At 35.7% G+C, this 24144-nt stretch overlaps 1 protein-coding gene across 1 annotated transcript in view; it reads left to right on the top strand.

Annotated features, from left to right (window-relative positions):
* pik3r2 (phosphoinositide-3-kinase, regulatory subunit 2 (beta)) overlaps positions 1-24144 on the top strand; it is a 94084-nt gene that overhangs the window by 51761 nt on the left and 18179 nt on the right. The window contains exons 4-10 of the mRNA XM_028816178.2: positions 1515-1577; positions 1825-1962; positions 10017-10212; positions 10820-10911; positions 15153-15258; positions 17470-17568; positions 20715-20895. Coding sequence (XP_028672011.1) covers positions 1515-1577; positions 1825-1962; positions 10017-10212; positions 10820-10911; positions 15153-15258; positions 17470-17568; positions 20715-20895 — 875 coding nt within the window. The remainder of the gene's footprint in view (positions 1-1514; positions 1578-1824; positions 1963-10016; positions 10213-10819; positions 10912-15152; positions 15259-17469; positions 17569-20714; positions 20896-24144) is intronic.

The raw sequence follows: 24144 nt of genomic DNA, 5'->3' as shown, positions 1-24144 counted from the left end.
ATCAAATACAGAACTAAGCATTTAACGTGCTACTTTAGTTACAATGGGATTTGAGAAACTAGTAAATCAAATGATTTTAAGATTAAGTTTATGATGTTCTACTTTAATGACAAAATAAACTCTGTGATTAAAGTGGAAATTTTGAGATTAAAGTTGACATTTCGTGCTTTTTTCCCCACTGTGTGCCTATTTTTTTTGTCTGTACCCTAATAAGCTTTCATATGACACTCAGACGGTGGGCTACGACTCGCCTTTTCACGGCAACTTTGATATGTGACTTCTTTTTTATTTCGGCCCTGTGCAACTTTGTGAACTTGAGCTTTCGAGTTTCTCTGACACTATATATCACTCGATCAACTTCCTTTTGTTGTTTATATCACTGTTTAAACCAACAAATAGTACGTTTTTCCTTTGCCTCCACTTGGTATTCGCTGAAATTCTTATATTTTCCCCGGTGCTTTTACCCATTGTCTTTTCACAGAAGGCTATTTATATTGATTTGCATATTCAAAGAGGCGTAATTCTGGGAGGAGTTGGGGCGGGACAGAAGGCACGTGCGTTACTTTTCACGCTGATCTGGATTTATGTAGCAGAAGAACGTGGAAGTTTGCGTACGTAGATTCCTGCATCTGGATTTTTCTGTGCGTACGCACATTCCCGCTTTTGTGCTTACGCCATATTATAGTGTGAGTTCTACGCACGGCGTTATACATGAGGCCCCTGGTGTTTCCTGTTTTGTTATTTGGTTGTGAGACATGGACACTATCCAGTGACCTCAGATGAAGACTGGACTTCTTTGGTACTATGTCTCTTCAGAGAATCCTTGGGTACTGTTGGTTTGACTTTGTTTCAAACGAGCGGTTGCTTAAGGAGTCCCGAAAGAGGTGCATTATCTACATTGTGAGGGAGTGTCAGTTATGGCATTCTGGCTATGTGGGGCGATTACCCGAGGGTGATCCGGCTCGTTGGATCGTCATTGTTGAGGACCTGAGGAGCTGGGCCAGGCCAAGACGACCCAAGCAGCTAGACCAGGCCAAGGGGATGCCCATGTAATACCTGACTGTGGCAGATAGATGGTCATTTGCGGAGGGTGGTGCTGGACCAAGTGTCTGCCAGGGGGGTTGCCAACCAGGAACCTGAGCTGTTTTCGTTGTGTGGTGGGTGCAGCAATTCATAGATAGGATTGAAGCTTATTAGAAGTGCACAGTTTTCTTAGGAGGAAAGGAATAGGTCACTTACTTAAAATTCTCTTTTTAAAATAACGGGATCCCTTCCAGAGTCACTCATCATTCATGACAGCCAAGAGGATCCTTTCATACTGCTTTTGTGACATGACCGTTCTAGTTACCAATAAACACTAGGATTTCTGATGCTAACAATCTACTGTGTGTGAATATGTACTGTATATTTAATTTTAATCATCATATTTTATTCAGCATTTAAGCTCCTTAGCAGTTTTTAAGACTCATTTTTCTTTTAGGAAGAGATCTAAAATTTGAATTTACATATTACAGGTTTGGACAGTGCATTTTTGTACAGAACTGTCGGGTCAGAGCCACAAAAAGCCACGAGAGCTGGTGAGTAGGGCAGCTTGGGCTTGTCACTGCTATGACTACTGAGGCTTAGAAAAATTATTCTACAGTTTCTCTCTACAGATTTAAATAGCACATAAATACAAGCCACTTACAATCACTTATTTTGGTGATTATTGTGTATATTATACAGAGAACCTTTATTTTTATGTAGACTTTGTCAATATTTGAAAACTTTTTTTATCCAAGTATAGAATTGCTTTTATTTATTGTCTTATTCATGTTTGGTAAGATTTCTTTGCAGTGGATGTTGAACAGCAAGATACCCAGACATTGTGCGAAATGGTAAAGAGTTTCCTGCAGGAATTGCCAGCGCCTGTAATTCCTGGAACAGTTTACTCTGAACTCCAAATGGCTGTGCAAAGTACATGTGAGTATACAGCATTGTTCTCCCACTTTGTCTCTGTAAATACAGTTCTTTCCTAAGTAAAGTATATCAGGTTTTCAGAATACCAGATTTCGTCCGGCTAATATGAGCTTCTTAGAAATCTGAAAGTGTTGTTATTCATTTCTAAGAGTGACCTTGTGACACACTGTCTTCATATTATTCTTAACATCAGCAATTTGATTTTTCAGTTGAAAACAGCCAAGCTAACCATGTTACCTTGTTTTACCAATTCTTTGTAATAAAGTTGTGAAAATGAACATAAAACAATAAAATGAACAAATAACTATACAATGACTTAACTGAATACTAAATGCTTTAAACGGTACATAAAACATTAGCACATTACATTTGTGACTGCAGTGTTTTTTTGTATGTTCTAGCTTTAGTTGTGTAATCTTGTAACACATTCTTGAATAAAGAAATTCTGCTTTGTGCATTTGAATAGGGAAAGCATTTAATTTTACCATTCTTTATGTGTACATGAAAAGTATCAAAGAATAGTTGATCAAACAAGAAAAATCTAATGGAGAATGTTATGCTGAGAGTGGAGAACCGAGTATGTTGATTTGAGTTTTGTACATTCCTTTAATAAAAACCTTAGTACTAGGGTGTTGTACCGTGTTAGCCATTATGAATGTAGAGAAAAGCCAAGCAAAATGACACCTTTTATTGGCTAACTAAAAAGATTACAATATGCAAGGAGTCATTTTCCTTGGCTTTTCTCTAAAAACCTTAGACTAATCTAACTCCAGAGAGGCACAACTCATTCATACAAAAATATTTTACAGTTTAACATTTAAAGTATGCTTTCATGTGGTGACATGAGTCAATATAAAAAATTTTATGCTTTTGAACAGGAGTTTTACACATCCTTTCCTTCGTAGCTCTGCATTGTATTTACAGAGCCAATAACTGTCAGGGCAAACATGTCAGTGGTTTAAAACTCATCCTGAAATAAGTTATTGGCTCCATGGTAAAACTGATGGAGAAAGAGTTCCACTTTTAACTTTTTTTTTATGAGTGCAAACATTTTTTCCAATTCTGAATACGTTTTTTAATCTTTTAAGCAGAGTTGCACTTTAAAATTTTTGCAGTCTAATATATAATGCATGTTAGTTTTTATGCAGCATTTTTTACACATTTCTGGGGCATGCCCACAAACCCCAGAATGTCAAAATTTAAGGGAATTTATTACTGTCCAAACATTAATAGCAGTTCAGTATGTAATTTGAAAGAGTTCTGTTTTGGCTTTTGTACATATTCTTTTCATAGAAATACATTAGTAACCACTTGCAAATTTTCAGCTTCTTATCCAGTTTGGAGATCACTGATGCCCTCTGTCACGGGTATTAATTTATCTATCTCTCCATTTATCCATTTAAGTGTGCTTAATCTTCTTTCAGCGCCAGTTAGCTTGAAGTTCAGATGGGATGAATGGTCTGGGAGTTATTGATGTAATAAAGAGTAACAGGATGCAGGATGTGTGTATTTTTTTCATTATTTGTCCCCTTGCTCTCTTTTGTATGTACAGAGTCTTTCACCAAAATTTAAACAGCAACTTTTATCCTTGGTCTTCTTGAATGCACATCATCTGATGCACAAGTGGCCAATGAAGAGAATGACTGGTTATATTGTTAAATCATTGAAAGTAATTTTTGACAACTTTTCAGCCTGTACGTGTATATTATCACTGGTCAACAAGCATTTTGCTATTGGAATTCTTTCATCTGTCCTCACAGGTGGCGCAGTGATAGTGCTGCTGCTTCGCAGTAAGGAGACTGTGGAAGATTGTGGGTTTGCTTCCTGGTTCCTCCCTGTGTGGATAGTGCTTTGAGTACTGAGAAAAGCGCTATACAGTGAACCCTCTTTTATCACGGTCAATCCGTTCCAGACTCTACCGCGATAAATGAATTTCCGCGAAGTAGGATTCTTTATTGATAAATCGAATATTTTCGCAGTTAGAGTATAGAAAACCTGTTTACGACCTTCTAAATACGTTTTTTAACATTATTAGAGCCCTCTAGACATGAAATAACACCCTTTACCATTCCACTCGTATTACCCAATATATTAGACAAAAATAAGAGAAAATAAGACCTATTAGACGTTACAAATATCATATTATTATTATTGTACTGTACATTTAATTACACACACACACAGTTCTTACACACAACCACTAACCTATGAAGGCACAACCTCAGTAGGAGAGTCTTCAGGTGGTGCAGTATCTTCAGCAGGTGCGTCGTTCTCTTCTTCCGCTGAAGGAGTACTAGAAGTAGGCAGTGGGTGTCTGGGTGCGCGGCTGAAGAACATTGTGATAGGCAGTTGCTGGCACTGTATTTTTATATGAGTGAGAAGGCTTTTGTAGGGTATTGCCATCTTTGATCATATCCAAGAGTTTCACCTTCTCCTGAATGGTAAGAATCTTCCCCCGGTGCTTAGTTTTATTGTCAGAAGCCTTAGAAAAAGCAGCACATTTTGGAGCCATCGTGGGGCTTAGATAAAAGTTCTCAGAAAGCGCATACGTAGTGACGTAAGCGTGTATGAGAAAAAAACGCAATAGAGTGAAGCCGCGAAAGTCGAAGCGTGATACAGCGAGGGATCACTGTATAAATGTAATGAATTATTATTATTATTATTATCTGTACTTTAACAGATTTCACTTGCTGACTCCAAATCTGAAAACCGTTTTCATCCAGCACGTCCCATTTTTTAGTTGTGATGTTCCAGGTCTTGGACAACTAGGGTGACTGGACAGTAAAGGCGATGCGTTTCAGCATTTAAGAAATAAGTTTGGTCTCGAGAAAGTGAAGCCAAAATTAAGGAAGGTGTTTTTGTTGGCCCTGAAATACGTGAACTGATGCTTGAAAATGAGTACAGAAAGAAACTGAAACCAACTGAATCAGCACCCTCATTCGTGCAGATTGTCCAGAATTTTCTTCAAGAGCAGAGAATTATACTGCGCTTATGGAGAATATGCTGAAAGTATATTAGCTCACGGCAGCTAGAATGTCACTGAAGATGCATTTTTTGCATTCTCATCTCGACTTTTTTCCACCAAATCTAAGCGATGTAGGAGATGAGCATGGGGAAAGATTTCATCAAGATATAAAGGTGATGGAAAACTGATCGAGCATGATGGGTGACTACTGTTGGTTCTTGCAAAGAGAGATGGATGTGCAGTACAAGCGCAAAAGCAAGTGTCTCCAACATTTTTGGGCATGCTGACCTCACATTTTTATATTGAGATAAATTGACATAAATATGCTTTATCGTGTCTCTGGTATCGTCTTCTGGTTTGTTTTCAGAATAAACACATCAAAACAATTTTGGTGGGACATAGTCTAAACTCCAGATATCGTGTTGATATATTATATTGATATTCAAAAGTGTCAAACGTCAATGATGTGTATTTCAAAAACCTGACGTGCTTGCTTAATTCTGATTTCATATATGAAATCAGTGTAAAAAAATTAATAAAGAGATGCTCTGAAGTTCCCAGAAGCAAACAAAAAATATTTTTTTGTAGACTAGTGAAATCAATTGGTGGTTTTGTTAACAGTTTCTGGGACATAATTCACTGGCATTTTTTAAAATTTTTAATGCATCAGTTGTTGAGAAGTGATGAAAAGCTATATCCCTTTTCTTACTTGGTCTGTGTATACCTATGAGAATATGCATTATTTTGGGTCAGTTTTTTGGGGGGGCTTTCAGCCAATTTCTTTATTTTTTTTCTTCTTTTCTTTACTGGTATGCACACAATGTGAGTCACTGTGTCTCTTCCTTCCTGTTAATCAAATGTAGGCTTTGGCTTTAACAATAATGAGGTTACACATGTTCTTTTTCCTAGAAGCCTGTGAAAATTTTTTTTCTCCCTGAACATCGTACTTTCCCTAACATACATATATATATATATATATATATATATATATATATATATATATATATAGGCCTATGTATTTTCTGTGTGTCTCTGAACACATACAAATCGGGTTACGACCAAAAAGTCCGCCAAACTTTTGCCTAGAACACCCCTTAAATTCCAATGACTGCAATATCTCAGAAAAGGATGTTTATTGATTAAATCCAGGGATGTGTCCATTCCAGCAAGCATTGGACACAAGTGAGAAACAATCCCTGGACGATGCCTCGGCTCATCGCAAGGTGAATACAAGCACACACATACACTAGCATCATTTTAGCGGCACCAATCCCCAAATCTGCATATCTTTGGAAGGAAACTGGAGCACACTGAGGAAACCCAGCAGGAAACATGTAAACTCCAGGCAGGGAATATCAGCGACGTGACTCCCTGCAAGACAGCAGCGCTAACGCTCCGCCACTGTGTCACCCCATGTGTGTAATTATTAACAGTATTCATTATTTAAATGAAATTACAGATTTATCTGTAAAATGTAATATACATCATACTTTAATGCTTTTCATCATGAAAGTGATATCAAGTATAAATCTAAGGATTCTAAATGTGCAGAGAGTTGGAATATCATACATTTAATGTGCTCAGTGTGGCGATCTTTTGCTGGCGATTCGCTGCTGTCAGGAGCAGAGGAAACCCTAGAAAAAAAGATGGCATAGAAGACAGTATGTGAGAATTTTAAAACGTATCGTGTCATTACAACCGGGAATATGCGACGCTTGAATATAAAAGCACCATGAATACATCTATATGTCGGCATTTTGCTTTACCACATTGAACCATTTATCAAATATCGAAGCGTGCACACCAATCTCGTAGGATCCGCAAAGCAGCTTTCTGTTACATGTAGATAGTAAACAGAGACTCTGATGTCACATTACAACGTTTAGCACACTGCACCCCCCAACTTTTTGCTGGTACTGCAACTCGTGCACGCGTCGCGTTAATTTCTGAGGACCTGCTCAGAGGACGCATCAAATGAACGCTCAGAACGCGTCGCGGCCATGATGCGGGCGCGTACACATTCTGAGCGTCAAGTATAAATGAGCCCTTAGGGTAAAGGTTTACTCAAATAAGCTGTCATTGTTTATGCCCAGCTACGAAGATACATTTAGCCTCACAACTTATCTCTGGTTTTGTAACCTGAGTTTTGTAATTGGTTGCCTATTTGTGCACTTATTGTGCCTTTATGGAATGTATATGCAACCCTAAATATATTTTATCATCATGACTACGCTGTCACTATGGAGCTATCTTGTTGTTTGCTATTCTTGTTTGCACCACTATTTTGTGATAGTTTTGTGTTGCCACAGTGATTTTGTTTATGCCAAAGACATCTATTGTAAGTCTTGTGATCGGATGTTACCATTACAAGTGAATTCATCATGTGCTTCCTATTCAAAGTGAGCCAGTTTAACTGTATACTGTATAGGATTTATTTTGAAAGTAGAACAAATGTATTTTGTAGTTTACGATGAAGAAAGTAAATCTAGATGGTTTGAGTATCTTTTTGCCTTCTTTCGACTTTGATTTTTGCTGGATAGTTAGCTTGTCAACACGTGTGATTTTGTGCTACTTTACTTTCTTATTTAAATAAAAACATTACCCATGATGGTCATTGTGAACATGTTAATGTATAAGCACGTATTCTTACGTCAGAAACATAGTGCCAAGAACCTGGGATAAAACCTATTGCTTCCAATATCCTGTTGTAGTCATAAACATACCTCAAAATACTGAAAGCATACTTTCTGAAATTTGAAATTTTGGTACTTCAAAGTGGACAGTTTTGATACAACAGAATATTTCAAATAATAACACAAATGAAAATGGCCTGGACCCTTAAGCTAATATTTTGTTGCACAACCTTTAGAGTCAGTCCCTACAAACAGGTGATTCATGTAGCTCTCATCGAGACTTCTGCACCTGTCAGTAGATAGTTTGGCTCACTCTTCCTAAGCAAACTGTTCCAGCTGTGCCTGGTTTGAAGGGGCCTTCTTCAGACTGCATGTTTCAGCTTCTCCTTACATGTTTGATAGGATTCAAACCGGATTTCAGAATAGTACAATGTTTTGTTCTTAGTCATTCTTCTGTGCTTTTAGCTGTGTGTTTTGGGTCATTATCCTGTTGGAGACATGACCTGTGACTGAGACAGAGGTTTCTGACACTGGGTAGTATGTTTTGCTCCAGAATGTCTTCATCTTGATTTTTCATTGTTCCCTGCATTGACTCAAGGGGGCCTGGGCCTTGCCAGACACAGTAAAGCAGCCCTAAAACATGTTCTTTTATTTGAAAGCTTCATTTTCTTTTCGTCTGTGGACATAAAGCTGATGTGACTTCCAAAAAATCTCCAGTTTTGTCTTATCTGTCCAAAGAACATTCTCCTAGAAGCACTGTGGCTTGTCAAGATGCATTTTAGCAAATTCCAGTCTGTCTCTTTTGTGTTTTTCTTCCATTGAGCCCACTGTCATTTAAAAAGCATAGGATGGTACAGTCTCACACTGATTGACCTTGACCTTGAAGTTCAGCTTATATTTCTTTGGACATTGTCTTTGGCTTTTTTTCTACCATTGGTACATTCATTCTGCCCATTCTGGGGTCAGCTTTCCTCTTATGGCCGTATCTGGGGAGGTTGGCTACAGTTCAATGGACCTTAAACATCTTAAAAAATATTTGCAGCTGTTGTCACAGGGACATCAAGTTGCTCGGGGATGATCTTATAGCCTTTGCCTTTACCATGCTTGTCTATAATTTTCTTTCTCATCTTCTCAGACAACTCTCTCCTTTGGTTTCTGCGGTCCATGTTCAGTGTGACACACTTTTCAGGAGGCATGCAACACTTTGTCATTGAGCTGTAAGGGTACCAACAAATTTGTCCATGTCTGTAAGCCTGCTAAGAAATAAGTTAGCAGATATTTATCGTAAGAAAGATTTTGCAATGAATACACCCTGTTGTAGAAAGCCACTATTAATCAGTTGAAGCTTTACGTTTTGAGTAGTGTCTTAACCAACAAATACTTTAGTTTAAAGATTAAATTATTACGGCCTCTAACCTCACCAGTCTTGACTACCCGAGTGTTTAATGTGTAAAATAAAATTCTAAAATAGTTCAGTCAGTAAAGTTGAATTGTCCTAATTCAGTTCAATTTTATAACCACTACTAGCTGTGTGTGGACTTCGAGACAAAAAACAACCCGAAGACTCCCTAGCAGTTTTATTGTATTCGTGAACTTGGTGAGGCATCAGATGACTCTTCAGAATTACCAGTGCAGAGGACGTGGACCCACCTTGTGGTTGCTGTCTCATTGGTTTTCGTAAGAAGACACTGGCGATACCATATCTTAGCCATATCGCTGGCATATGTGTCCTATTAATCTTTGTCTCAAGAAAATACCTCCAGGTATACCATATTTTTAGTGAAAACTTCTAGCCTTGCCCTCTGTTGCTGCAGTGTTTCACTTGCACATTGTTGCGTAGTAGCGTTTGCTGAACACAGCTGTTTCGTAGAGAGAAGCAAGGTGCATGCATGTGCTGAAAAAATTTAAAAGTGCATGCATGCACCATCTAGTGGCTGTGGTTGAGCGTGAATAGAGTAGACTGCTCCATGTACACACTCTCACATTCACCTCTTTTTCATTTTAACCACCATGCCAATGAGCATATTAAAAAAAAATATGTATTTTAAGGTCCAATAGTAAAATTTTAACCAATGTTTTTTTTTTTTTTAACAGTGGTATCATATTAAGCATGTTTTTCATAGGAGACCAAAATGCCCAGGCCTGAATATTTATGGAATAAATCATTTATAAAGTGATTGTTTTCATTTTGTCTTGTGTAATCTATAAGGTTTCTTTGTTGTCTTATTTGTGCCAACTTCTCTCCATATTTTTTTGTCTCATTTATGGTAATAGTCAGTGGTGACAATGTAATAATGTAATAATAACAGATCAAACTAGGGCCACAATTTATCTGATTTGCCACTCTGTATTATATCCTTACCTTGTCTAATCATTTATACATATTGCTCCAGGTAGGGAATACTGACTTTATGTGCACAAAATAATCTGCATTACTTACTTTTCCTCACTTTCTATAGCCACACCCAGTGACAATTGCCGACAGCTCATGCTAATTCTTGAGTCTTCTACACTACCACTTCAGAACTTTCTGACACTGCAGTACCTGCTTCACCATTTTGCAAAAGTATGTGAATACTGTGACCAGAATGGCCTTACTACCAAAATACTTGGTGAGCTTCTAGGTCCCCTGCTCATTAGACTTCCCTGGCCTGGGTAAGGAATTTTGAATTTGCTATTCTCTGAGGCATTTTTGTAACTTGTGCTAATGCATAGAATTTCTGACACCTCATTTTAACTTAATCTGCTTGTGGACTTTTGTACCCTATTCAGCCAATAAGTAGTATGTAATTATCAAATATATTTTGTTTTTACAATTGGACAGAAGAGTTTTATATAGTGCATTTTTATGTATTAGTTTTTGTTATATTTATTTTTGATACTTTAATCACTCATAAAAAATTCCATGCCATCTTATTCATAACATCCATTTCAAGCCAGTCATTTTCTAGAATACCAAATTGTTTTTGTCCAATGTTGTTGAGTACACTCTGGCTCCACTGTGACCCTGAATTGGATGAGGGGCTTGAAATGTTGTCAGTATCATGCAGTATATCTGCTACAATCATACCCATTACTTATTTGTGAAAATGGAGGTATTTGCCACTTTGATTTTCACACATTAACTTGGATATCAATTTTAATCTTTTATCATATTGTACATATCAATAAAGGCTATCAGTTCAATCTGATTTATGTAAAAAAAAAAAAAAAAAAGGTATGGTGCAAGGTGATTGGATTACCACTGTTATTTCTTTTGCAGACTTGAGATAAGCTCAGACTTGCCATCTGTGGTTCTGGAGAAGCTCATTGTAGGGCGAAGATTAGAGCAGAAGCAAGAACAAGCCCCCCCAGGTACTATTGTCTTTTTCCCTCATTATCCTTATGCTGAATATTCATTTTTCTCTTTCAGTTCCTTTTTTGTTGCCAGTATGACTTATTAGCATGAAAATGGATTTAAACCACAAATTTCCATTGCATTCCTCACCTCTAATTCTGTGTCTCTGAGCAAGTGGCACTTGTGAAGCTCTGTACTTGTAATTTGTTTAGTACTGGTGTTTTATAAAAAATGAATATTGGTTGTTTGTGAGGTCTTCAGTATTTATATACAGGTGCTGGTCAAAAAATTAGAATATCATGACAAAGTTGATTTATTTCAGTAATTCCATTCAAAAAGTGAAACTTGTATATTAGATTCATTCATTACACACAGACTGATGTATTTCAAATGTTTATTTCTTTTAATGTTGATGATTATAACTGACAACTAATGAAAGTCCCAAATTCAGTATCTCGGAAAATTAGAATATTGTGAAAAGGTTCAATATTGAAGACACCTGGTGCCTCACTCTAATCAGCTAATTAACTCAAAATACCTGCAAAAGCCTTTAAATGGTCTCTCAGTCTAGTTCTGTAGGCTACACAATCATGGGGAAGACTGCTGACTTGACAGTTGTCTAAAAGACGACCATTGACACCTTGCACAAGGAGGGCAAGACACAAAAGGTCATTGCTAAAGAGGCTGGCTGTTCACAGATCTCTGTGTCCAAGCACATTAATAGAGAGGCGAAGGGAAGGACAAGATGTGGTAGAAAAAAGTGTCAAAGCAATAGGGATAATCGCATCCTGGAGAGGATTGTGAAACAAAAATGTGGGGGAGCTTCACAAAGAGTGGACTGCAGCTGGAGTCAGTGCTTCAAGAACCACCACGCACAGACGTATGCAAGACATGGGTTTCAGCTGTCGCATTCCTTGTGTGAAGCCACTCTTGAACAAGAGATAGTGTCAGAAGCGTCTCGCCTGGGCTAAAGACAAAAAGGACTGGACTGCTGCTGAGTGGTCCAAAGTTATGTTCTCTGATGAAAGTAAATTTTGCATTTCCTTTGGAAATCAAGGTCCCAGAGTCTGGAGGAAGAGAGGAGAGGCACAGAATCCACGTTGCGTGAGGTCCAGTGTAAAGTTTCCACAGTCAGTGATGGCTTGGGATGCCATGTCATCTGCTGGTGTTGGTCCATTGTGTTTTCTGAGGTCCAAGGTCAATGCAGCCGTCTACCAGGAAGTTTTAGAGCACTTCATGCTTCCTGCTGCTGACGAACTTTATGGAGATGCAGATTTCATTTTCCAAGAGGACCTGGCACCTGCACACAGTGCCAAAGCTACCAGTACCTGGTTTAAGGACCATGGTATCCCTGTTCTTGATTGGCCAGCAAACTCGCCTGACCTTAACCCCATAGTAAATCTATGGGGTATTGTGAAGAGGAAGATGCAATACGCCAGACCCAACAATTCAGAAGAGCTGAAGGCCACTATCAGAGCAACATGGGCTCTCATAACACCTGAGCAGTGCCGCAGACTGATTGACTCCATGCCACGCCGCATTGCTGCAGTAATCCAGGCCAAAGGAGCCCCAACTAAATATTGAATGCTGTACATGCTCATACTTTTCATGTTCATACCTTTCAGTTGGCCAACATTTCTAAAAATCCTTTTTTTGCATTGGTCTTAATTGATATTCTAATTTTCCGAGATACTGAATTTGGGACTTTCATTAGTTGTCAGTTATAATCATCAACATTAAAAGAAATAAACATTTGAAATACATCAGTCTGTGTGTAATGAATGAATCTAATATACAAGTTTCACTTTTTGAATGGAATTACTGAAATAAATCAACTTTGTCATGATATTCTAATTTTATGACCAGCACCTGTATGTGTTGAAAATATTACAATTATAGATATTATAAAAGGATTGACTATGGAATTATTATAAAGTAGAATAAAAATGCTATACAGAGAGAATTAACCATTAACTATTTTCCCTGAAATGTGTAAACTGTTGAAAACATTAGTGTTAAAATTCATCATTGTTTACACTGCACTACAGATTACTCAAAAAAGAAAAAGAATTTGAATTTAACATTCAATCTATGTTGAAGTGCATACAAAACAAAAGCTGTAGCCAGCCACGCCATGAGCAGGAACACACAAAGACTCAAACCAAGGAAAAATGCTTCCCTTCTCAGCCTTCATTTAGAAAATGCAGAAAATAGTTTTTTTTTTTTTACTCATAGATTTGAATATGCATTTCATAAAGCTGGGCAGCAGATGGTACACTATAAGTGTTGTCACATCTGCCAAGATTACCTGCTCTTGTCAAGTATTTGTTTTCATATTGGGTTCGATAGTGTAACAGCAATGAAAGAGCTTAACTTGAAACATGCAGTTTGTAAACATTGTAATATCAAAATTCTCTACTTAGGCACTCAACAAACTTGAACAGTCATTAGCTAAACAGAGAATTTGAAGGTCAATTCAAATCAAATTGAATTTAGAATTAACAGAATGAAGTAATCAAAGAGAACGTGTTGATTTAAAAAAAAAAAAAAAAAAATTATATGTTACATATATGTTGTATAATATACAAATAGTTAAGCAGGTACAAATCATCACTGGATTTCAACCCACCATCATTAATTAACATAGATTTATATTGTTTGATTTACCGCTACATTGTGTTCAGTACACATTATTGTATTAAAATTAAGTACTATTTTTATTGTGAAAAACAAGTTAATGTTTTTAATGTATTTCATTAACGAATGCATTGTATTTATATGGAACCAAGAATTTTAAGTACACATTAGTATATATTTTAACAATATTTTTAACAATATTTTGGTATATCAAATATTCTTATCTCAGTTAGTTGTTAACAGCCGTACTACAGACATAAGGGCTCATCTCACAGGGACTCACAGAGCTAAATTTCGAAAATGTACTGATACACTTGTGTTTAATGAACCGTACTTTGGTATTCCCAGTCTTGCTGTAAAATCTATTGATATAGGGAAGTCTATTTCCAGAATTAAATGATTTAAGTGAGATAAATTAAGTGAAGAGATTTTTAGTTGGCTGTAGTGTATTGAAACTTTATTAAAGCTGGGGATATAATTAATTTAGCCTTTTAACTTAAGTTAAATAGAAAGAGAGATGTAATTCAATTTTACAGTATAAATGCTTAGTATTTTAAAATAAAAAAATCACTATGTTATTGTATTTCAATCCGGATATTGGGATAGTGTCATGTTATTGAGTCCTTTAAAAATTTTAATGTTGTGCATATTGTTCTTCTTGATTGTTACGAAATCTTCACACTGATGCTAATTGCATGTTAAGAAAACTTAAATGAACAAGTAGTACCAGTTTTTAATACATTTATTTAATGGACAAAGTCAGATTTGGAAAAATAAAAGGTATTTTTGGGGAAGTTATCTGTAACTTTTCTCTTGCAGATTTTGAAAGGAATTTTTTTTTTTAGGAAAAGACAAGGACTATAAACAAAAAAGATATGTTCCACCTACTGCTGCTATTGTACTTTAAATGATGTTGCATCAATGTTTAAATGTATAAATTCAGATAGTGCTCCTGGCCCAAACTGATCTGATGTAAAATCTTACAAGTATGTACAGAACAATTGTTGTACTTCTTTTCACAAGCTGTTTCAGTGGTCAACAGAAATTGGAGTAGGCCCTAATATCTGGAAATGTGTGGTGATTCAGTATATTGGAGTGAAAGAGATAAAAAGTGTAGTGATTCAAAACAATAGACAAAGCAAAGAATGATACATTTTCAGTTTTATTAACCTTTGTATCTCTAAATTGTTTCAAGCTCATTATTTTAAAATATTTTTTTTTCTTCAAACTTTTCATGTTTTATATGCAAATGTGCCTTTAAAAAGATAAATGGCAGTTGTTTTTAAATTTTAGCAGTTTGTACTCTTCTACTCCATGAGCAAGACTAAAGCTGATGGACCTCTTGAGTTATTTCAGAACTTTTCCTGTTAAAAATAGATTTAATTGTACTGTGTTAAACAGTGCTTAATTGTCCTTATTTAGACAGGAGCCTGTTTTAGATAGTGTTTAACATGTGAAATTCAACCAAAAGGAGTGAACTGGGCTTGTTGTGACAATAAAGTTAATCTGTTTCAGATAACTAAATGTATTTTGAGATTTTTTTTCCTGGCATGCTTATTTGGACCTTACAGTCTGTCTTGGTGAAACTTCTGACACATGGCATTTTCCTGTTAAATTTTAGCTCTCCCTCCAAAGCCTTCTAAATCCAAACTTACATCAAACAATGTGGTCAATGGCAACAGTGTCTATTTGAATGAAGCGGAATGGTACTGGGGTGACATCTCCAGGTAAGCAGCCAACTTTAAATTGATTTTTCATTCCCAGTCCAGTCTTTTTTCACTTGGGGCCTAATCATTTCAAACCTTATGGTATTTATATACATTTGCAGAGCATAAGATCTAAAATCCATGTAACATTTTATTGAAGATATCTAATTTTATAATAATATGGAAGGATTTGTGTAGCTTGCTTTCATATGCAAGTGATAAAACTCATTTTAAAATATAAAAATACTATTGAAAACATTGCATTTAGATTATAGCAGAGGTTGTTAAAGTTGAAATGTCATATGTTAGACTTGAATCACCTCTATGCAGAAAATAGTCTAAACTGTTAAGAACAAATTCCCTCAAATAGTAAAAGAGAAAGATCCACAAACAATTCCATGTGAACTATACAGAAGTTTGTTTTATTGTAATCCTATAAGATTTTTTAATAGAAATTTGTATTTTTTTGATACTATAGCACTTAGAACCTGTACTCAGAAGAGAGAACTAGACAAAAACAAACTGATTTGAAAGGAGAATGTAGTCTCTGCTTCAGTTTCATATCTTGAAATGAGTGCTTGCACATCAGCTATCTTTGGTCATCCTCAGTCCCTACTAGAACAATGGATTTAATAGATGTTTTCATATTCAGAAAATTCTACAGATTCATCTTCCTGGGGTGTTCTTTCAGTTCCAGGTTCCCCAGTTTGTGTTTATAGTCTCCTCCAATACAGCTTGAAATTCTTGGATATATGAAGGTTTATTCTCATCCTGTATTTGAACACCCAGCTGCTCACAAAAGAAATCTCAGCATCAGTTCCAGGAGATGAAATTTTTGCAGAAGCTGAATCAATTAGGTTCTAAATGGAAATACTGTACCAGTTTGTTTCTTTTGAGAACGTATAGTTTCCAGTCATGGTATTAGATTCAGTGAAGAGGCAGAAATTTCCTTTGTAATAAAGATCAAGATTTCTTACGCAGGTAGAAAGGTCTTGTTACTTTCTGTTGAGTATCGGTTCACACCCTCTGTTTTTACTCATTTGAAATTTATCTGCTAAAATTTTCATTCATGAAGTGGGCAATTAAGTACATTTCCCTTAGGTACATTCTGGATACCTGTTGTGTGCATTGGTCTTCAGAAGTACTGTAGTCTTTTCCAGATTAGGCAGGATTATGTTTCAACAAAGGTCTTGATATTTTGTCAGATCTATTTTTCAGTTTCGCTTCCTGATTTTAGCACCTTTTATAATTTATTCATTATTTTAGAGTGGGCAGTGACAAAGTTACTAGGTATTAGCAAAGACCACAACATGTCTTAGGATCTCTTTGACCCTGAGGTTTCCATCTGATGTTATCTGAAGGTATGATAACAAACATTTCAGACTGCAATCTGAAATGTCATTTTTAACTTAGGAAGAATTTTTTTTAGAAGTAAAAAGCAGTTTTATATCTGGGATATCTATTATTTCAGTTATCCATTTTAATTGCTAGAAGTGTCTCAACTTGTCATCTTTCTGTGATAAGTTCATAGTCATTCTACAACTCCAGTCTAAAAGTATGTAAATATTGTATTTATTTGCAGATTGATTTGTTTTTCTTTTCCTCCTTATGACCATATTTTCAGACAAGCTTGATGTCTTTGGCATACTACATTTTGATAGTAATATGTGTGTGACCTTGTGCTACTAAACAAGGACTTTTCAAAAAAAGTTAACAGAAGTTCAAAATCCAGACATTGAAATCTAGAGTCCTTAGAAATATGAATCTGTAATACTTTAATGTAGTCACATTTTATCACAGATGACGTTTCACAGCTGATATTGGAGCAGCAACATGCTATCAGTAATTTTTTTTTTTTTTGGTTATATCTATTTTTCTGGCATCTTATGATGCTTAAGAAAGAAAATACTGGCAATTGGGTATCATTGAGTATAATCATTAATTAAAGTGATTTTTATTTCTTTTTAGTTTTACATACTTGTATTTTATTTTGTCTACCATTTAATGTTCCCAGAGTCTACTAATAAAATAGAACTCAAGCTTATGTTTACAATGAACAATTAAATTCAAAACTTTAAAAATGTATGAATATATTAAACACTGTATAGTTCGATTCCACACTGGATATTCCTATTGGAATAATTTGTTGCATTTAAGTTGGTTTATCCCTTTGATTTGTTCTAAATGGTAACTTTGTTTATTAATGTTCATTTTTTTCTTTCTTTTTTAAAGGGAGGAAGTAAATGAAAAAATGAGAGACACTCCTGATGGAACATTTCTGGTCCGAGATGCCTCCAGTAAAATTCAAGGAGAGTATACACTAACACTCAGGTAAATAATAATATCAAGAACAAAATGTGCATTAAAGATGTTCAGGTTTGAAATCTGGAACCTTGGGTAGAATTACTTACATTGTATATAAAAAATTAGGAGTTAATTGCTGTTGAGAAATGACCCAGGGTCATGCCAGGTACACAAAAAGTGGTATCTTTGGTTAAATCTTGCTCAGCAAAATAAGTAAAATGTTAAAAAAAAAATAAAAAAAAAATCACAAAATTGCAAATTTGCTATAGGAAGAACTATTTTCTCTTACATGTAACATCTAAAAGTGGACAGACACAATTATGTGAGTTCAGTAGTTTAAGCTTAACTTAGTGATTGATAATATTAGATGCAGCTCCCTTTTCCCCCCAGTTGGATTTCTTTTATGGTTTGCTGTTCGTGGCATTTTTAAAAAGATTCACCTGTAGTGTTTGCATTGATTTTTGTCTGCCTGTTGTAGTATTCATGCTTTCAATCTTCAGAAGTTAGAAGGACCTGCAAAAATTTAGAACCAGAAATAAGTATTACTGTCTAATGAGGATTGACCGCTCTCTTTTTAACTTTAGATATTAGGCAGGAACTAAACATGAATTAATCATTAAGAGAATTTTTATACAGACCCTCAAAACCCTTTTCTGAATTGCTTTATAAAATAACCCAATTATCAATCATCTTTTTAAAGTAAAATCCCTTTACCTCTACAAAGATTTAAATAATAGTAAATGTAATCAATTAACATTTACTGACAAAGCAGTGTTGGCATTGATATGGTTTGGCTTGAAAACAAGAGTATTCTAAGAAGCACTATTTAAGGAGGAAATAACAATATATATTGATACAGGCATCAGGGCTATGGTATTTATACAAGAATGCTTTTTTATTGACTTGTGAAGTTGGTTTTGGTGTTGGTACGTAGGATAGCAGTAATATTGAGGCACTTAGAGTAACACTTCTTGGGGCTTGCGATTTATAATAAATGTTTCCTTTCACGCCACTAAGTACAGTAGAGTAGTACTGATAGTGATAACTTGCGACCAATGTTAGAGCTGTCAATTTTTCGTGGCTACAGATTCCCTTCTCTTACCTTGTATTGCAATATGTTTTACATCCACAAGATGGAGTAGAGAGCTGAGGAAAATGAAGTGCACAATGAATAGAAAGAATGTTTTATTTATGTAGAAGTGGCCTTCTGGTGTCTTAGAATTATGATTCACTGCTGATCAACTTAGAAATCAGGGTTATAGCTTAAGGGGAGTAATATATAGATGGCAGGTTAAGCTAAAGTTGATGAAGAATGTTTATTTTGACAGTAACATTTCTGTAACATGAAATTATTATTTACATGAGCTACTTTGTCGTCTTTTGAAGCAATTATACTGTGTGTTTTTCATTTCAAACTCGATTTTTTACAGTTACTTTTGAACCTACATTAGTAATGCATCACTTATCACTTAGGTTCAAGTGCTTTCTTTTGTCACTTCTTCAGTCTTAACTGAATTACTAGGGAAATGTTCATATTTGTAGTAGAGTTCATACTTGTTGCACACTGGCTCTTCATGCAAAATTAGCTTGTCTGTCATTATTTCTGTGAAGCAGCTTGTGTTATTACTTGCACATTAATTTTATTGGCCTACATAATCCAGTTCAGTTTGGGGTATTGTAACATGGAACCAACCTTGGAGTGAAAGGTTAGAAGGCACAACGGAGGGATTAAATTTTTTCCAAGTGGAAACTCTGCCCTGTACTTATATGTATTACTTTGTTCAACCTTAAATGCATAAGGCATCAATAATAAATAGTGTTTGATTCAAGTTAAGCTTGCAGTCGGTGCTAGCCATTCATAAGGCACAAACATGTCAATAATACCAATTATAGTTTTAACCCTGAACACTTTATAACAGTCCCAGCTTGTTTAGCATGAAACACAACTAGATATATTTATCAGCTTCCCAGTGCTAAGTAAGCAAGTTTAGAAAATATATGGTTAGATGGATCACATTCCGTTTAAGCTCACTCATCTCCCTTGTGGAAATAAATAATATAAGAATAGGCCTAGTGGCCAATGACAGGTCCATCAGTAAACAGCATTTCATATAAATAAGTCAAGTTTTACAAGACTTGGTTCAAAAAAAAAGAAGGAAAAAAAGAGGGGAGAGAATCTGCTTCCTCAATTAAAATGCTTATTCTAAAATTTTATTGATTAGATCCTGCCAGGTTTTGAAAGTTTTATACAGATCCTCTAAGTGAGAATTTGTTTTTTTCCAATTTCAAATAGTATATAACATCAGTTACCCACTGACTTGGTATAGGTGAGTTAGGATTCTTCCAGTTGAGCAAGATAAATCTACGTGCAAGTAGTTGTAGTAAAGGCAATTACAGTTTGTTTGTCCTTCTCCACTTTAAGCCCATCTGGAAGTACACCAAACACAGCTGTTAGTGGATTAGGAGGGATTGTGACTCCACAGCTGTCTGAAAGGCATTTAAAGATTTTGGTCCAGAATTATGTTAATTTGGTGCAGGCCCAAAACGTGTGACCCAGTGAGGCTAGAACTTGATTGCAACGTTCGCAGGCTGGATATTGCCCTGCAAAACATTTTAGACAATTTTAAACGAGACAGATGCGCTCAATATATAATTTTAAGTTGAATAATTATATGCTTTGCGCATATGGAGCTCGAGTGAATTCTGTGCGTTGCTACTTTCCACTCCTTTTCTGAGATGTTGAGTAAGAGATCCTTTTCCCACTGTACTCTTGGATCTTTGAAAGGGAGGGACTGTAAAATGGTTTTATATATTAGAAATGCTGTCTGAGTCCTCAAGACTGATCAATATTTTTTCCGGCATAGAGGTAGGTGGGAGGTGAGGAAAATTGGGCAGGTTTTATTTAACAGAGTTTCTAATTTGAAGGTAGTAGAAAAAAATGTGTTGCTGGATAGTTAAATTTGGAGTGTAATTGTTCATCTGATGCAAAGATGTTGTTTGTATGTAAAGATCTTCAAGTGATTTAATCCTGAATGTTTTTCAGACATTAAAAACTACATATGTTTGAGAGGGTGGAAAAAGGTGGTTACACCCAGAGTACACACTTTTGATTGTGTATATTAGTATTATGAAATGAATATGTGTACTTATATTTACATGCCTTTTTCTTTCAGGAAAGGTGGTAACAACAAGCTGATAAAAATTTTCCACCGGGATGGCAAATATGGCTTCTCTGAGCCACTAACATTCCCATCTGTTGTGGATCTAATCAACCACTACAGGCATGAGTCTCTTGCCCAGTACAATGCTAAGCTGGACACCAGGCTGCTTTACCCTGTGTCTAAATACCAGCAGGTAAGGAGTGAGTTTGAAAATGAGTCATTTAAAGAATCCATGTTCGCCCCAATCTAAGTGTTGATTTACTTTTTAAATTAACAGCTTTGTAAATGTCTGTCACTAGTACATTCTCATGCACTTAAAAAACATACTGATTGTTTTTGAAGCATAGTTATTGTGGAGCTGAAGCTGTTCTGGATTCTTCATGTAATTACGCATACATATTTAGAAGCCACTAATGCTGCTATACAGACATTGTGTGGTTTGCAGTAGGTTGCTTTCCAATCTGTACATGTTTCTGAAGATTGCAATTTAATATCTGGTGCTGTCTCAAAGCAAATGTATTCTTTGGGTAGGTTTTAAATTTCTTAGTGATACTGGTAGTTGTTAAGAAGCGGGAACTGTGTGCAGATGGTAAAAGGCTTTGTAGAGAATAATGAAAGAACCCATGAATAACTAAACATATGTCATTTGAACAGCTTAAAGCTGCCAGATATTAGAAAAAAAGTGAACAGCACTACATGACATTAGTTATGCTTAAGTCACAATCAGAGGAAGATATGTGGCAAACACTGCATTATCTGCTTAAGAAATCCTTGTAATGAATAATGTAAAATATGTATTTCTACATTTTGAAATAAGCTTGTATGAAGTGTTAACATGATGAGACATCAAAAAAATCGGGAAGAAAAGAAAGTTACTAGCAGTTCCATAGTGTGACACACATGCAAATTCATAAACTCTGTGAGAGAAGCTATGCTGCTGTGAATGCCCCCCATATTTAATATCAATAAAAATAAATCTAAATCAGTTATAGTATAGTAAAGAGGAATAAATGCTCAACAATCACATCCTTTCAATACCTCGCACAGACAAGTGTGCCATACGGATTAATTTGATTCACAGTAGCTTATTGGTTTTGACCCAACATTGTCTGCACACTTACTTTTGCACCTAGGCGTGTAGGAAGTCCCAAAGGTGACTGGAAGTTATCCAGATCTACATCTCTTTCTACATTAATAGGATCTGTTTGACTAGATTCCAGTATAATAATGGATATTTGCATAGACATTTCTTTTACTACATCAGCTTCAGGAAAGCTTTGGTAAACTTGCTTATTTGCTGTGTACTATGTCATTTTGGTTGCATGCAGTCATTGGTCTTTAGTTGTAAATCCATCTCTCTGAAGTCAGTTTTCTGTGGTGGTGTTCAAGATTCACTGCTTGGTCCACTTTATTTTGTCAGTTGGTCACTATAGTTGATTAATCTACACGATAGCAAGTTCCACTAGGGTGCTGTTAGTATTTATCATTACTCCAGAATATAAATGAACACCCAACATATGCAAGCTCACTGCTTTACATAATTACATAAGTACATCAAGGTAATCCCCAGCACTTCAATAACATATCCAGATAAACCATGGAAACTTACTGACTATGTGCATCACAGTCTGTAAAGGTAGCTGCTCTGTGTTAGATGATTAAAACTGAGCAAACCATCATCAAAAGCCAAAAAATATATAGGTGGTACTGGATTAAAAGTTTGATTCCTCTGGAGAACACATTTTTTCAGAAATTTTAATTCCTGGAAAAAATAGGTGAATATAATAGACTGATCCAAACTGAACATAAATATGTCTTCAGATAGATGGAATCATGCAGGAATATGAAGAAACATGAAATTATCTTTTATTGAATTTATCATGTTTAATCACTTAATGATGCTGACATATTTCATTAATTCAGTTGAACTGAAAAAGTTTTGCTGCTAATTGTCATTTGCACTGATACTTCAGTGTTCAAAAATAGTCGACTAGCACTGATATTTTCCACTTGCCCTGATAATGCTTCTTCATTGTTGCAGTTTCCTTGCAAAAACCTTCCACCGTATTTGTCACTGACTGGATTAGTATTAGCATGGTAGAAGTCCAAATGTGAATGCAGGAAATGAATCTTTAGCTACAGGTTGAAATTCAGTTCTTCCGTATGCTTGAATTATGTTGTCAACCAGCTGGACGTAGTTTGGTGCTCTGTACTTGCCAAGAAAATTCTCAACAACACCCTTGAATGCCTTCCATGTGATTTCTTCCAGCCCCACTAGAAGTACAAGTCCTTTACCTTCCTTGTTCATTGCTTTTCACCACTGTTAATTTCCATATCAAGTGTAAGCAAAAATATCTTTGTTAGGTTAACCAATGGTTTATGTGTCACAATTTTCTTTCCTGGAAAGAAATGCCTGTGGAGCAGCCTTGTACTGTTCTGAGATTCTTGAGCACAGCTGACCCATTTTCAAATCACACAGCAGTACTTTGTATATCTGAGCTGCATAACTAGTAGCAGTGTCTTTACTTGTGCATCACCACAATCTTGCTGTTGTAGTTGTTTGTTGTATTTGTATACTTATAAAAGGAAATTACAAAAATAAGTGATGGCAAAGCAACAGTATAGTGATATGAACATTTAAAGGTGTGATCAATAGAAAATCCATGAGATATACCCAAAAGTATTCTGGATCTTCATTGTCAAGGTTTTTTTTTTCCCCACCAAGAATGTGTCTTGTGAAAATGTTCCCTATTGTGGTTCTATCTAATAATAATAATAATTTTTTATTTTTTTACAACAACAACAACATTTATTTATATAGCACATTTTCATACAAAAAGTAGCTCAAAGTGCTTTACATAATGAAGAAAAGAAGAATAAAAGACAAATAAGAAATTAAAATAAGACAACCTTAGTTAACATAAAAAGGAGTAAGGTCCGATGGCCAGGGTGGACAGAAAAAACAAAAAAAAACTCCAGAAGGCTGGAGAAAAAAATAAAATCTGTAGGGGTTCCAGGCCACGAGACCGCCCAGTCCCCTCTGGGCATTCTACCTAACATAAATGAAATAGTCCTCTTTGTAGTTATTGGTCGCACGAAGTCACTTGATGCTGATGGTTATACAGACTTCTGGCTTTTAATCCATCCATCATTGTTGGAACATCATGGTGCTTTGTGTAGATGGTGGTGGCACAAGCCACCACCAATAGGACACCGGAAAAGGAAACAGAAGAGAGAGTAGGGGTTAGTACAAATTTTGAATGAATAGTTATTATAATGAATTGGATATACAGAGTGTCAGGATTAAATTACAGTGAAGTTATGAGAAGGCCATGTTAAAGTAATGTGTTTTCAGTAGTTTTTTAAAGTGCTCCACTGTATTAGCCTGGCGAATTCCTACTGGCAGGCTATTCCAGATTTTAGGTGCATAACAGCAGAAGGC

Source organism: Erpetoichthys calabaricus, chromosome 12 (assembly GCF_900747795.2).
Source record: "Erpetoichthys calabaricus chromosome 12, fErpCal1.3, whole genome shotgun sequence".
Taxonomy (NCBI): Eukaryota; Metazoa; Chordata; class Cladistia; order Polypteriformes; family Polypteridae; genus Erpetoichthys; species Erpetoichthys calabaricus.
The sequence above is the reverse complement of the archived record's forward strand: the minus strand, read 5'-3'. Positions and strand labels throughout refer to the sequence as shown.